Here is a 15,023-nt window from a genome sequence, read left to right on the forward strand (position 1 = left end):
CAGCTGAGCAGCCAAGTGGCTTGGTGGCTTCAGGGCCAGTTATAGACCTCACAAAAAAGAGTTCTCACTGATGACAGCAGCAGCTTGTGAAGGTGTTTTCCAGATGTGCTACAGATTCCCCATTGCTGCTGGTTAGGGTCCTATTTACTCCTTTTTTCCCAGGTGGGAAATGCAGCAGCAGAGATGGTCTGTCTCACAGGAGAGGCTGAAGCTCAGTGCTGTAACACCTGTACAGCCCAGCAAGCCACAGCACAGCTGCAGGTGCACAGCACAGGCCACTCCCTGAACCAGTCCCTTTGGTAGAAATGGACAAAGACACTTGAAATTGTTGAATGTTGTGAGCAGAAATCCTTTTGGCCATCGCTGTGGCAGTGCTGCTCTTGAGGAGCTCATCCCCTGGCTTTAGTGCAGGTCCCAAATGGCTCTTGGCTTTTCACCACTGACCTGCTTGGTTGGTTTTCTCCAGCTGAGAAATGAAACCATGAAATCACAACCCCACCCCCTTTGGCCACGGGCCTTCCAACCACAGCCGCTCCCAAGCACCTGTCTAGTACCACGTGGAGATCCTGGAGTTCTGGATACTTGCCTGGGCAAGCAGAGCTGGGATGCTGCTTCAGCCAGGAGCACTCGTCGTGCTCTGAGGGGATCCATTTCCAAAGCATGGAGACACTGCCAGCAAGTCCCTTCCAGGGGCAGGAAAGGTTCTTTGGCTCCCCCAGTATTGTTTTATACCAGAGGCTTTGGGCAGTACTTGCTGCCCTAGAGGCGAGGTGCTGCAGGACACCAGTCCTGTGCTGGGAAAAGTGTCCCCTGGGCTGGTGGCAGCTCTGGTCCTTGCATGGTGGCAGCGGGTGGAAGCAGGGGATGGCCCCGGTCACGTCAGCGCTACAATAGGATTTACAGCAAGCACGTTTCTCAAGACATCTGCAGGGACAGAGCTTCAGTGAACATCTTACATACACAGGCAGCAGAGGGGGCTGGGTTGGACCCTCCAATGCTGCAAAGCAGTCGCAGGTGCACTCTCAGGGCAGGAAGGAAGTACCACTGGTTTGCTTTTACATCCTGTACGTGTATCTATGAACAGCTCCTTGGCATTTGATGTTCACAACCAGCAAGCACAAAAAGAAGGCAAAACATCTTCGGCGACATCCCCCTGGGAGCAGAGTGAAGGCAGGATCTCTCCCTCCCTTGGTTCAGCTGCCCGCCCAGGTGCCACCTTTGCCAAGGGCGTGTCCTTGTCCTGGCACCCTCGTCCTCCTGGTGGGCTGGGACCAGTCCGAGCCAAGCCGTGCTCGCCTCATCTCGGCTGCTGGGGGCGTCAGTGCAAGTCTGCGCCGGCCGCTCTGCATCTCCGCTCCGCTGGACGGGCACGGGCAGACACAGGGAGACAAAACAAAGGGACAAGAAGAGAGACAAAGGGTAATGAAAAGGTCCGTGGCCCACGGCTGCCAGAGGAAATCTCTCGCCGCGTTTCTCTGACCACACTTGTCCCAGCCACTAGAGCTGCTGTGGGATCCCCTGCTCCTTGTAGCCTGTGAGGAGGGAGGGGAAGGGAACATGATTAGAGTTTGTAGGAAAGGCATTTTGTGCTGTTCTTGTGAGCCAGTGAAGGCTTCCTAAAGATAAGGAAAGCCCCGTATCTCTCTCGAGGAAGACACCAAGGCTGTCCCCATGACAATGTGATGAAGGAGAGAAAGTTAAAAGATACAGACTTTAGCTGGCCCACAGAATGACGTGGTTCCTTGTTCACCTATTGAGAACTTTGTTTCTTATGACCAGTGGTCAGTGAATGTTGAGTAAATGTAAATATCTTGAAAAACTATAAAAGCAACATGTTGCTATAGTGAATCTCTCTAGTACACCTTTTCTGATGGAGTTTTGGTGCTCTGCGCCGTGTCGCGCTCCATAATGACAAGAGTTAATTCCAAACGAGGACCCTGGCTGAGCCTGGATTACCAGGAGTGGCAAAAACCCCATAGGATAACAGAGGGGCTGCCACATTGTCCCTCGTGGCCAGGCTGCCCAGGGCAGCCCCTGCCCTGCTTTAGCCAAGAGCTGCCTGGTGCTGCTCCTTCCTGGGCACAGCCATGTGGGTGCTCCAGCCAGCCCTGCTGCTCTGGCACCTGCCTGCCACCAGCCTGGCACAGGCACCGCTGCTTGAAGGGATTGTAAGAGCACAGCAGGTACCAGTGGTCACCAATTCCAGCCCAACAACCTGAAGATTTTATGGAGTGTGTTTTCCTGTAGTGCAGGGGAAATGGATGCCCTTGTATCCTGCTCCAGAGACACGGCTGTTCCCAAGCACTGCCCTGGTAGGTCGTGCATCCCACACTCATCTCTCCTTGGGATCTTCTTGAGTTTGAGTCTCATCTTCCCAGAGCACTGGTAGGTAAGAGGAGGTTGGTTTCCTCTGTAAGAGCCTGAATGAGGGATGTGGGACTCCAGGGGCTCTCCAAAATGCAGTTTATTCCATCCAAGAGGTTACAGCAGCCCAGGGAGGTGGGTGACAGAGCTGTGCCTACAGCTGTCAGCTCCAGCTGCAGGCAGGCCTGGGACCCTGAGTTTAGGTTACAATGCATTATAGACTTTCCTTTGCTGGGCATCTTAATACAGTAGAACCAATCTATAGCTTAACTTTTATCTATAGCCTGTCATAACCACTGTAATTACCATATTCATGTTACTATTCTCCAATCACTAAAAGTTAGTACATTACAGTTTAAACCAGAAGTTGTTTTTCAATTTTCTTGCAGTGGAAAATTCTGAGACCTTTTTTCTACTTGCAACATTGGCAGACTTGTTTGCCTGTGCTATCTTTCTGCTTGGTAAAAACATCTTGTTTGAGGTGGGTTTATCCTTTGCTCTAAATCATAAAAACCCCTTCTAAGTAACACACCCTTTGCCTCCTTGGTTATCCAGTAAGACTGGCTCAGCAATTCTTTTCTTCTATATCAAACTTGCTTCCATCTCTATTCCTTCTTATAATATATAATATATATATATATATATATGTATCCCTCTATATATCTGCCAAGATATATATATCTGTGAGACTTTTTTCTCAAACTTTCATCCTTCCCAACATTCCTCTATCCATCTTTGTGTTCCCCTGCTGGCTTTTGCTGACAGCACTTCCCAGTTTGTGCTGCAGTTTGCACAGGTGAGCAAACACCTCTTGGAGGAGGAGGGCAATGCCTTGACTCACAGGCTGAAGTGTCAAACACAGCTCTTGGGATGCCTCTAATGATGTTCTCACTGCCTGGTTCTGCACTTGCTTTGCTCCAGCCCTGCAGAATTACAGGTGCTTTTGTTAGGGCACAGCAGCCATCCAGTGGGCCTGGAGGAAACCAATCTTTTCAGCAGCAAAACCGAGGAAACTGCCAGGATCCCTGTTCCTTCACACCCTTTCCTCTTCCTGTGGCCATGAGGTTTGATGCACTTCCCAACCAAGACAGCAAAGCCCTTGTGTTGCAGCCACAGGGATGTTCCAAGGGCTCCAGCAGCCTGTCCTGCTGCTTGTCACAGCTCCTTGAACTCTTGGGGCCTCAGATTATTCACTGTCCTGCACACATATTTGCAGACTGCAAATCCCACAGGGGACAGCTTCATCCCCTGGCAGGGCTAGGGAAGGGCAATAGCAGAGCACCTGCAGCTCCTGTGCTGGTACAGGATGAGGAGAAAAATACTGGATTTTTTAATGCCGTCCTAAACAGTTGCAGTGACTGCACCAGAAGCTTTCCCCACTTCCCTTTCAAGAGAAGCTTGTTATTCTGACTTTATCAATGCAAAAAATCTCCCGATTAAAGAAGCCAGCTGCCCTTACTTGCAGTGCCCACCACAGTGAGTATCTTTCAACTAAAAAACTTTTCTTAATCTGGATGGGGTTTTTTTCCTTAGCTTAAATAACATAAGTAGCCTGTCATTTTTATATTTTGAATTTCAAAGAAGTCTGAAATTTTATATCCCAGAGGAATGCTTAACTTTTCAAACACTTTTCCATTTATGCTTTGTAATATTCTTTCTAACCCTTATGTTAGGCTTTTTTAAGTCCCTTACAAAAACTGAACATAAAATACCAGCGGGTGCCAGAACCCCTATCTTTAATGGACTTTTTGCTGAACTAAGAATTGACTCCAGGGAATGAACTTTGCTGTACTTTGGAAAAAACCCACACATTTTCCCAGGTTTGGCAGCCTGGACCTCCTGCTGCCAAACAAGCACAAGGAACAGAATAATGACACTTAACTGAATTTCTGCCTATTGTGTGCAGCTGAACAGAATTCTCTCATCTCTTTCAAACAGCTTTTTCTGGGGGGCAAAATGATGATTTCACATGCATTTATGTTTTAAGTGTGAGTCAGCTCTGAAGGCAAGGTGAGCTGGCTGGAAACTTGTAATTTGAGCTTGTCTATGGCATTGGTTTAATTTGTTTAGGGAGCAGAGTTTAAAGAAACCAAACAACCAACCCTATGGACCAGAAAGATGGGGCCTGCCTTAAATCTTTAGCTAAAGTAAGAGTAACTTACTTGTACAGCCATACTTTTTATTGAGAGATAAGGAAATTAAGATTGAGAAATCCTTTAAGTCTGGCTGTCACTGTTGAAACTGTCTGAAGGGAAGTGACAGTGGCCAAGCCTGTCTCTGTACATGACCATAAGCCAAAAAAATGACCTGTCCTATGCTAAACTTGTTTATTACAATACTTCAGCCTTAACTTATCAAATAGTTCATATGTGAAAATAGTTATTGCATTTCTTGCATAGGACTAGCTGTTCTAGTGCCTGCAATAAAACTGAGGTGCAATTCTGTAGAACAAACAGCTCTGGGTTCAGGATTAAGTGGGCCTGTGCACAAAGTCACTGATTTAATCAAGTTGACTTGAAATTGCACTTTTCCTGTAAAGCACTGCAGGTAGGCTTGAGGCAAAAGGAGCCCAGTCTGTGCACAGGCTGTCCCTCTGGGACTGGGTTCATGCAGAGGGGGCCTTCAGGATGCTCTCCATGCTGAAATGGGCTCTTTGCTCTGCTCCAAGGGCACCCTTGGGGCATCCCCAGGGGCAGTTCAATGCTGTGTGAGGATTCCCAGCATCCCTGGGGCTGTGCAGCCACAGGACAGACACAGACACAGTGGACACACACATGTAAAGGCTGCGCTTGGGCTGGGAGTGGGCAGCGCTGGCCAAAGTGAATTCCAGCTGTCCTGCCTGCTGCTCTCCGTGGGAAACTGCCTCAGAGCATGAGGAGGAAGAAGAACAGAAACAAACTTACCTTGTGAGACTTTGATGGTGAACAAAAGGAGGCAAAGGAACATGAAAGAAAGAGAGAGGGAGAAATGTAACTGTAGACGATATATCTGAAACACACGGAGAACCAGAAGAGAATGAACAAACTGAGGCTGCAGAGTAAACAGAGAACAGCTGCTCTACCCTCAGACATTCACACCAGGGCTAAACATTTCTTTAAATCCTTGTACTTGAAGTGGATCACTTCATTTGGGACTCTTGTTTAAAGAAGACAGGGGAATCCTTATCTGCTTTTTCAGCCCCAGGCAGAACAGGCTGGATGGGCTAACACCTCTGAGCAATGCTCCCAGAAACTCTCTCCTCTGTGCCATTGGCATTTCATGGCTGTGACTGAAGGGGAGCCACTGAAGGAAGGCACCAAACAAGACATCACAGTGTAGCAAAGGGCTCATGGCATACCATTCACAGTCCCAGAGGTGGGAAAACTACACCTCTGAAGAGTTTTTGGCAGCTTGCCTGCTCAGTTTGCTTGTGCCCACAGGTCGCTCGCAACCACAGCATGCCTCAGCCTGTCTGGGTGCTGCAAACACTGGGGCTATTTAACATTCCTACAATGTTTTAAGAACTTGCCCCACTGCTGCATTTGGTAAGAAACTCCAAGAAATGTGTTTTAACTACTCCCCTCAGGCCTAGTTTGGGGCACAGCTCTTTTTAGATTTTTTTTTGAAGTGTAGCAAGTCCAAGCAGGCAATATGTCCTTGGATTTTCTTCATCTCATGAAGGGTTACTGGTTGGTTTGTGCTCCCATTTACTAGCCAGGAGAGCAGTGTTACCTGCCCCAGCAGGGCCCTGCAGAGCAGAGAGGCTCACTGATGCTTTCCCTTGGAGCCTGAGCATACAGTGACTGTGCAATCATCTGCTGCTGCTTCTGGCAGGGTCTGAACAGAGTAATTAGCAAAGGAGTGATGGGGATAGCATGGTTACAGGTGAGTTCTCACTGCTGGCTGGCAGTCAGCCCTGGGAGTCAGCAGAAGTCTCCATCCAGTGAACCCAAAGCAATGGTGCAGCCAAGCACATCGTTCATTCAGAGCTGAGAGCTGAGGGAGGGCTTCCTTCAGAAACCAGGGCTTCCTTCAGAAACCAGCCTTGACTTCTTGGCTGCATCCAGCAGAGGCAAAACAGTGCCTGGACAAACAGTCCCTGACTTGTGTCCCCTGTGCCACGTCAGTGTGACATTACTGTGTTATTTCTCTGGCCTTTCTGTCAAGAAGTGGCACACAGCCTTTTACACCCGGCTCTGAGCAGGCAGGGACTTCCTGGAAAGTTCATTCTGCACAGTGGGCTGATGAAGGTGTGGGCTGGGGACGAGGTGTTCCTGGAGCCAAGGCAGCTGTGCCTGGAAAGCCTTAGGAGGTTGTTTTGCAGTTGGCTTTGGCCAGCTCATTAGCTGTGCTTTGCCTCAGCCCTGTGCATCGTGCCTGCAGAGCTGGTGAGCAGGAGAGCACACTGCAGCAGGGCTGCCCAGCCCTTCTTTGGCAGGAGAATTAAGTGCTCCCTAGTTCTACCTTTGCCTTCAGAGAGCAGGTACTTCCCAAAAGAGAGAGGACACTTCCCAAAGCCATCTGGCAGCTTAAAGAAGATCTCTCTGGTGTCCAGTGGGGCCAGCTAGCAGCTCGTTTAAATTAGCAGAGAAATGCCCTGTGCTGTGGTGCTGCCAAAAGTAATTAAGTGTGACAGCAAAACTGCATTCAGTTATCTTCCTTCTGGGATATTATCCTGATAAAGGGCACCCTAGAGGAGATGAGGGTTGGATAGGACCCCCAGGTCAGTCAGTCTCTTGCTGTGTCCCACCCTGTCCCTGACAGACATGTGTCTACCCACTCTTGGAGTCTTCCTGGGACAGAGAGAGCAGATCCTGCCATGCCACCTCTGCAGCATTTTGACCTTACTGGAGGGAAAACGTCCTCTAATTTCTGCACAGATCCTTCCTGGTGTTATTCACGTCTGTCTTAGGCTGAACTGCTGCCCTCTCACATTTACTTGTCCACTGAACACCTTAATCATCAGCATGCTTACCGTCTGCCATAGCTCTTTGGACTCTCTCCAGGTTTTCCACTTGAAGTACAGCCACACCACAGCTTTATGCATGCAGAGAAAGGTGATGGGATCAGAGAAAACCCTACAAGCCCTGCTCCCATGTGCCTGTGTGGTGTTCATTCCCTCTACAGCAATGTGCTGCTTGTGACTCACTGCAGCCACCACTCCTTCCCTGAAAAACAAGTTGTTCCCTAGAGTGTATTTATGCAGTTGATTAGTCCTGGGCTTGTCCCCACTGAGTAGCACTTTCTGTTTCCAGACCATTTCTTTGGATCTGGGCACTGCCCTCGCTGTGCCTGCCAGGTGTGGGTGGGGAGCCTCTTCTCCAGCCCATCCTCAAGCCAAAAATGAAAATACTGAGCAGAGCTGCATTCAGGAGGGACCTTTCCACACACCTCTCTTTATCTCTTCCCAGGTCAGGAAAATCCATTTAGAAGACAGTCCTCAAGTGCATTTTCACACAGGCCACATCCCCCTGGCTCGCTGGTAGGAATGCTGTGTGAGACGGGGTCAGCATCTGAAGGTTAGGAGGGATGGCTGACTGCTGCCACCTCGCACAAAATTAATTCCTCTGCCATCCAAGGGAATCCAGCCAGTCTGACACAGCTCACTCTGGACAGACCCACGGTGACTTTGTGGGGGTGATTTTTATTTTCTAAATGCGTGCGAGTCACTTACTTGATTACTTCTTCCAGGAACTGAAGCATACCTGATCGGACTGTAATTCTTCTCCTTTTTCCCTCATTGAGGACAGTATGCCATTATCCTCAGAGCAGACTCCCCCTTTCCATGCCTGGGAAATAGCACTAGAAGATGAAAAGCTGGAAGGAGCTGTTCAAAAGGCACATGGATGTGGCACTTGGGGAGCATGGCTCAGTGGAGGACATGATGGTCATGGCTTAAGACTTGGACTCAATGATTCTGGAGGTTTTTTCCAATCTCAATGATTTTATGATTATGTTGTTCTAACTCCCTCCCAAGTCTCTACCAGCTAACAGAGAGGCAGCCCCAGGGACAGGGAGCCAGGTGAAATGGCTCCATCCCTTGGGGAAAGCCTGAGCAGAGCTCCTGGCCCTCAGCTGCTTCCACCCTCCTCCTCACTGCTAACCCTCACCAGCTAAGACATCACCTGCTGTGTCCTGCCTCTAGCCCACCCAAATAGCCTGGCACCCTCACAGGGACACATGGGATCAATAATTTCAAGGCAAGGGGACTTGAGGTGGGCAGTGGTTTCACACTTTTTTAACTGTTTCCCATCTGCACCCAGATTCAAGTTGCAGTGGTGTACAGTTTCTCTTCAGTGCATCCAATGGTTTGCATGCAAACAAAGCCCAACCAAAGCAAACTGGCACTGTTCTTGCATGAAATGTCTTATTCCTTGCATTAGAAGCATGGTTTCCTTCTTAAGTTATTATTTTTTCTTTCAAATATGATAACAGGAACCAACCACTTTGGGTCTGTCTGATACAGGTAAGAGCAACCAGTCACTTCATTCTTTGTTTCAATTAAGGTTTTTCTTTTATTCTCCATCAACCCAGAGCTGCTACATTTAGCCACTACTTTCTCTGCGTGGCAAGTAAACTTAAAAGCAGCTATTTAATGAGATGGCAAGAAACTGCCAAGGGCTGCTGCTGGTAAAACATAAGAAACGTTGCCGTTCTCTACTGGCACCAGAGGGATGAAATACTGCTGCTGTTCTTGGGCACCTCTTGACCTGAGCATACCCACCACAAATTGTTCATCCATCCTCTGCCTCCCAAACTGGTGGAATCCAGCCAGTGTGGGGAGGAGTGTTTTGGAGATACTTCCAAGCTGTTTGGTTTTTCCCAACAGTGAAACTGGAGAAGACCCTCCCAGTAAGACCCTCCTAAGCACCAACCCCTCTAGCTGGAGAGCAGGGCTTTGGAGCAAAGCAAGGCACAGTTTCGGTGGTGGTTCTCTGTCAGGACAGATGTTTTCCTGGCTCTCCCCACATCTGGAGAGTGGAGTCCTGCCAGAGAGCAACCCACGCACAGGGGCTGCCCCACAGAGGGAGAGCACAAGAGTTGATGGTTGTGAACTTCTGGCACTACACACAAATCTGGCAGATTCTTGAAGACACATCACACATGTACACCAATTCACAATTTAGCCTCAGAAATGTACATTTGGGAGGAAACTTGGCAAGTGGTTTGCAGGGTAAAGCAAAGAGCAGTACTGCCTTCATCATGAGGAAAGCTTTTGCTTTGCACATGCTCAAGTTTTTAATATCCACCTTTGCTCTGCATGGGGACTGCCTTAACTGAAGCTGCCTCAGAAATTAGCAGGTGGTTTGGTGAGAGGCTTTAACCCCTGGGTTTGGCAGCTGAAAATGTGCACTGCTTTCCTGTTTGGTTTTTTTTTTTTTTTATTCCAATTTCATCCATTTCGTCTTTGGGAAGGTTTCTGGCAACTTCCCAAGATCCTCTCTCTGCCTCTGTCATGCAGCTACAGATGTCATCAGCAGAGATGACAAAGTGGAGCCTCTTCAAAGCAAAAGGCAAAAAGCTGCCCATAAAATGGTCTCTGGGAGACGGGCTTGCTTTGGGAACTGCCTGTCCTGTCAGCCTGGAAGGTCTCAGACCTGTTTGGTTTGAGGGTTTGCCCATCAACCTCTGGAATGGGAGTAGGGTCTTGCAGATGCCACCAGCATCCTGAGCTCTCTGCTGCTTCTGGCTTTGGAGGTGAGATGAGGCTGTCACCTCCACGTCTGCACCAGGATACAGGAGATATGACACTATTTTCCCACCAGTGAAAGCCTCTACCAGATGAAAGTTACGGAGCCTGTCTTCTGGACTGGTGATATCTACTAACTCATGGCTTAAATTACGAACATTTGAAAAAGGATTCTTCTTTCCTTGAACTAATGTTTTAGTCAACTCAAAGGGTGTATGGGATGTCATTCTAGGAGCAGCAAAACACTTCTGGCTCAGCCTAAGAACTTGGTCTGAAACATGAAAAACTACTCCAAAACAATGGATAAATGTATCCTGGGGAAGAAGAGGAGGGTCCAGAAGAGTAACCAGGGTTTTTCTGGGGACAGCTGGCCCTGGGAACTGGCTGAGAAAGAGAGTCTCACTAACCACAGATTTGCAGCCAGAGTTGCAAGGCAGAATGGGCTTTCTTGTTCAAATGGATGTGACCAGGTCAGAAGGGGCTTCAGACAGCAGAGTTCACAGCACTCCCCCTTCCTGGACATTGCATTTCATACAGGGAACTTCCTGACCCATGTGGTGGGATGGCAGACTCTCCCAGATACGTCACAGGGCCCATTCCCACTACCTCCCAGCAATTTCTCTGCTTTGCAGAGAAAAGTCCAGAGTAACCGCATTTCTCATGGACTTGCAGAGCCCATCCCATGGCTCTTCCTCCCTGCAGTGCAGCCCAGCAGCTCACAGGGCCCTCATCCGGGACACAGCACCATTGCCACGGAGAGGAGCAATCAGGAGGGCAATCCCACTGCACTTACTTGCCAGGATGACCATGTCCATGCCCCAGAATATGCTCATGATCCAGCCCACCATGACGATGGCCGTGAGGATCTGGATGAGGGCGGCGGCGATGTTGAGCCAGAAGACGCAGCACCGGTGCCGGTCAGGGAGGTCGGTGCGGGCCCCGCAGAGCACGGTGAAGGCCGACACGAACGTGCCTAGGGACACACAGCAGCACAGCAGCCCTGAGAGCCAGGCAGCACCCCTGAGAGCCATACAGAACCCCTGAGAGCCAGGCAGAAACCCTAAGAGAGAGCCAGGCTGCCTCTCATGCCCTCACATCACCATCCTCCCCTCAGACCGCCTCGCTTCCCGCACTCGGAGAGCAAGGTGGGAAAAGCACTCCTTGAGTATAGCAAAATCATCATTGCCCCCAACGAAAGGAAATTATTGATGTCTGGCTGCAAGGCTTTGTGTGAAAAATGGGTATTTTATGGTTGGCTTTTAGCAAATATTGAAATAATTATGGCAAAAGACAAATCAAACCAGCTGATGCTATGGCAGGGCCCTGCCCACTTCTCCCATTTCCCAGGGCTTTCTAAATGTTTCGTTTTTAAACTTCACAATAACAAAGAACAAATTTGTATTTTTTTTAAAGGCAGGGAAGTGAACAAAATGCTCAAGACTCAAATGAGAGTGGGAAAGCTGTCCCCAAGGGCTGGGGCTGCCGGGGGCTCCAACCCTGCACTGGCACAGGGAGGAGAGACGTGTTCCCCCAGCCTCTCACCCCTGGAACCACCCAGACAGGAGATGTGTGTAGCCATGATATTTTCTGAAAATTCCTTTCCTTAGGATTTTTTCTCTGAGAAGCTGAGAGGCCTCAGGAACAAAATGTAGACAATGGTTATCTGCTGCTGTGGAATGCAACAGGTGCATCTGTGATTAGTCTCATGTGGTTATTTCTAATTAATGGCCAATCACAGTCAGCTGGCTTGGACTCTGTCTGAGACACAAGCTTTTGTTATTATTCTTGCTTTTCTATTCTTAGCTGGCCTTCTGATGAAATCCTTTCTTCTATTCTTTTAGTATAGTTTTAATATAATATATATCATAAAATAATAAATCAAGCCTTCTGAAACATGGAGTCAGATCCATTTCTTCCCTCATCCTAAGACCCCTGTGAACACCGTCACAGATGTGGGCAGCAGGAGCCCTTCACCCTCTGCCCAGCTCAGGCTGGCTCTGGCAGACAGACAGACAGACAGACACACACACACACACAAAAGGAGTGGCACTGCATTTTTGCACAATTTTTGCACACCCAGTCACAGGCTGCTACCTGAGGGCATGTTTTAACCAAGCAGAAGTACTTAAACTTCTTAAAGTGCTAGAGCCAGGGGACCTGGTGTGGCAGCCCTTGGCTCTGCAACTTACAAATCTTGCAACCACACTCCAAACTTCCCAAAATGTTTCAGATGAAGGAACTTGTTGATGCATGAAAATTAAAGCTGGAGAAAAAACTAAAAACCTACACCTCAGCCGCCTTTCACAAAGATTCTTCTTCCTAAATTTATACTCTTGGACAAGGCAGATTTTTTACTTTTAGGTGCTATGTTGTGCTCATGGTTGGCTGAAACTCACAGCTCAGGGAAACCTTGTCTGTCCCACAACCAACACAAAGAAATACACACTATGGGTAAGGAGCAGAAGAAGCAGTTCCTGGCTCCCCTAAAATATGAGCTGTTGGCCAGGAGGTTCAGGCACCTTTTCTAAGTATGGATTTCAACACCTCTTAGCATTATGAATTGTCATTGGGTTTTTCTGAAACAAATACAGCATTGCTAAGGTGAGTACCAAGGTGCAATGTTGATTGTATTGGATAACACAGTTCTGTGAAGTGCCTTCTTTCATCAGTATCTTGAATTAAAATGATGGTTTCTACAAAAACTGCCTTTTTCACCTCTCAAAGGATGGAAGCCTGCAAACAGCCTGAAAGATGTGAATGAATGAGCACTCAGTGCACATGAGTGCCTTGTTGAACTCAGGGAAGGTGGGAGGCCCTTGGTTGGACTGAAAACAGGGACAAAACACTCAGTTTACACCCTTGTAGTAAATCTTATCAGACCAAGAGAGCAGAACCATCTGGTTAGAAGCAAAATACCATTTTGTCCTGCACTGCCGGGGGGGTGGAAGAGAGAATCTCCTTCTTTGCTGCCTCTTCCTTAGTGGGTCACAAGGATAACAGGCAGCTTAGATGCCAAAATGCTGGGGAAGGCTGGCTACAGCCTATTTTTAATCCTGCCACCCTCTGCAAGCTTCAATTCCAGCGTTTTCCTAGCACTCCACCAGCTCCTAAAACCCTGCTTGTCTTCCTGCTGCTGGCTGGATCCGATTTCTTATTTCACCCCCTCCCTGTGGCCCCTGCCGGAGCTGAGCACGGAGCAGGCATGGAGGGGAGTGAGGGATGCTGCTGGGGCAGGGGGAACACAGCCCTGCAGCACAGGGACAAGGGATTCTCATGCATCTTCTGCATGAGAACCACCCCTGGGCTGCCTCCAGCAGGGTTTCATCCCCAAATCCACAAAAACAAAGGGCTCTGCAGAGAGGAAAGGGAAAGTCATTATAATCCCAAAGGATGTTGTGTGAGTCTCCCCATCGCTGTCTTTTGCTCTGTGGCATTGTCTTCCATGTCTCTTGTGTCCCCTGTGTGGGATTATGTGACATCTCTGCCCTGCTTCACCCACCTTTTTTTTTTTCCTTTATAGTTTATCAAAGCAGAAGGAAGCCTGGAATATTTGCTTCCTGCAAGTGTTGTCTTCAAAATGACACCACAGCACTCTCTGAGATTAAATATGGACTGAGGCAAGATCAGAGGCTGGGTGTTTATGTTTTCCCATCAGGATGCAAAATCTTGCCAAATGGAAATGCCTGTCTCTTTTAAAAATGAAAATCTTCCCCTCTTGCCTAACCTTTAACTCTTCCAAGATGTGCTACAAAGAAAGGTCAAAAATGAGCAATAATTCTTAAACTCCAGCTTCAAATCCTTCCAGTGAAGCTTTTAAGATATTTAGAGCAAGGTGCTGAATTAGCCAATTAATGCCCTAAATACCACAGTGACTAAGCTGAAGTCTAGTCCCATTCAGAAAGGAATAAATCTAACAAAGAATTTAAGTGTTCTCCTCTGGGCTGGGAATAGATACAGAAACTGGGATTAAAATCTCCTGAACCTTGACTTCTGATTCCTCTTCAGGCCACTTTCCTACTCATGGGAGCCAATTCATTCTTCCAGTGTCAGTGCATTTTCTTTATTACTTATGATGATCCAATCTTTGGGAGCTTGCTGGCATTTTTGAACACAAGACTTTGGCTGTGCCAGCAGGCATAGGATGGAAGCTTTTTCCCTCTACTCCACACATGGTTGAGAATGTGAAGCAGGAGTAAGAATCTTACATACTTTTGCCAAAGCAGATGTTTTCCCCTTAGTGGTTACACACTGCCAGATATGGAATTATTTGCATCTGGAAAGGGAGAGGTGGAGAGGAGGAGGAGGAAGGCAAGCAAGCTGTATCTGCCTCAGAGCTGGGGCACTGAACCATTTCCCTCCCTGACCAGGCATTCAAACACTTGAATCCCTACAGCCTGGAAATCCTAAGCTTGGAATGCCAGCTGCTGGGGTGGTGTTGGCCAAATAAATCAGCAGTCCCAAAAGGTCTCAGGCTGTGAGTGCAGCCAGCAATCACAAACCAGTAACTCCACAAGCAGACACAAACTGAACACCCATGCAAATTATGCCAGTATAACATAAATAAATTATAGCAAGCATTTCTTCCATCTTCCCAATGGAAAACACCCAAACTGCAATGAGATCTGGGATTATTCTAAATCATGAATTAATACAGCCTCTTTGGGGACACAGGGGAGGTGATGGTGCAATGAGATCTGGGATTATTCTAAATCATGAATAATACAGCCTCTTTGGGGACACAGATGTTGTCCCCAATTACACACAGGTGATGGAGATGTCCTGCCCTGTTTTTAATGAGTCTGTTTGTTCAGCCCCTTGCAATCACCTGGCTGAACTGTTCACCTGAAGGCAGCAAGGACCAGGGGCACAGGGCTGGGTGGGAGCTGGGCATTGCTTTTCTGGAGTAGCTGGGAGGCAGAGGGTGCAGGCACCATGTGCAGCGAGGCTGTGAGGGGCTGTGACACCAATCCTGCTCTTCAAACTCATCTCA

At 48.3% G+C, this 15,023-nt stretch overlaps 1 protein-coding gene across 2 annotated transcripts in view; it reads right to left on the minus strand.

Annotated features, from left to right (window-relative positions):
* Nucleotides 1-277: 277 nt before the first annotated feature.
* The window catches only part of STUM (stum, mechanosensory transduction mediator homolog), a 44,578-nt gene continuing 29,832 nt past the window's right edge, over nucleotides 278-15,023 (minus strand). The window contains exons 2-3 of one of the 2 annotated variants that reach the window (XM_054290390.1): nucleotides 10,827-11,006; nucleotides 278-1,532 (exon numbers count right to left, since the gene is read on the minus strand). In XM_054290390.1, the coding sequence (XP_054146365.1) occupies nucleotides 1,498-1,532; nucleotides 10,827-11,006 (215 nt within the window). In that variant the 3' untranslated portion in view covers nucleotides 278-1,497. The remainder of the gene's footprint in view (nucleotides 1,533-10,826; nucleotides 11,007-15,023) is intronic. The other variant, XM_054290389.1, reaches the window with a different exon arrangement.

This window comes from Melozone crissalis, unplaced genomic scaffold (genome assembly GCF_028551555.1).
Source record: "Melozone crissalis strain CALT ecotype California unplaced genomic scaffold, PUWL_Pcris_2 ptg000081l_1, whole genome shotgun sequence".
In the NCBI taxonomy this organism is placed as follows: domain Eukaryota; kingdom Metazoa; phylum Chordata; class Aves; order Passeriformes; family Passerellidae; genus Melozone; species Melozone crissalis.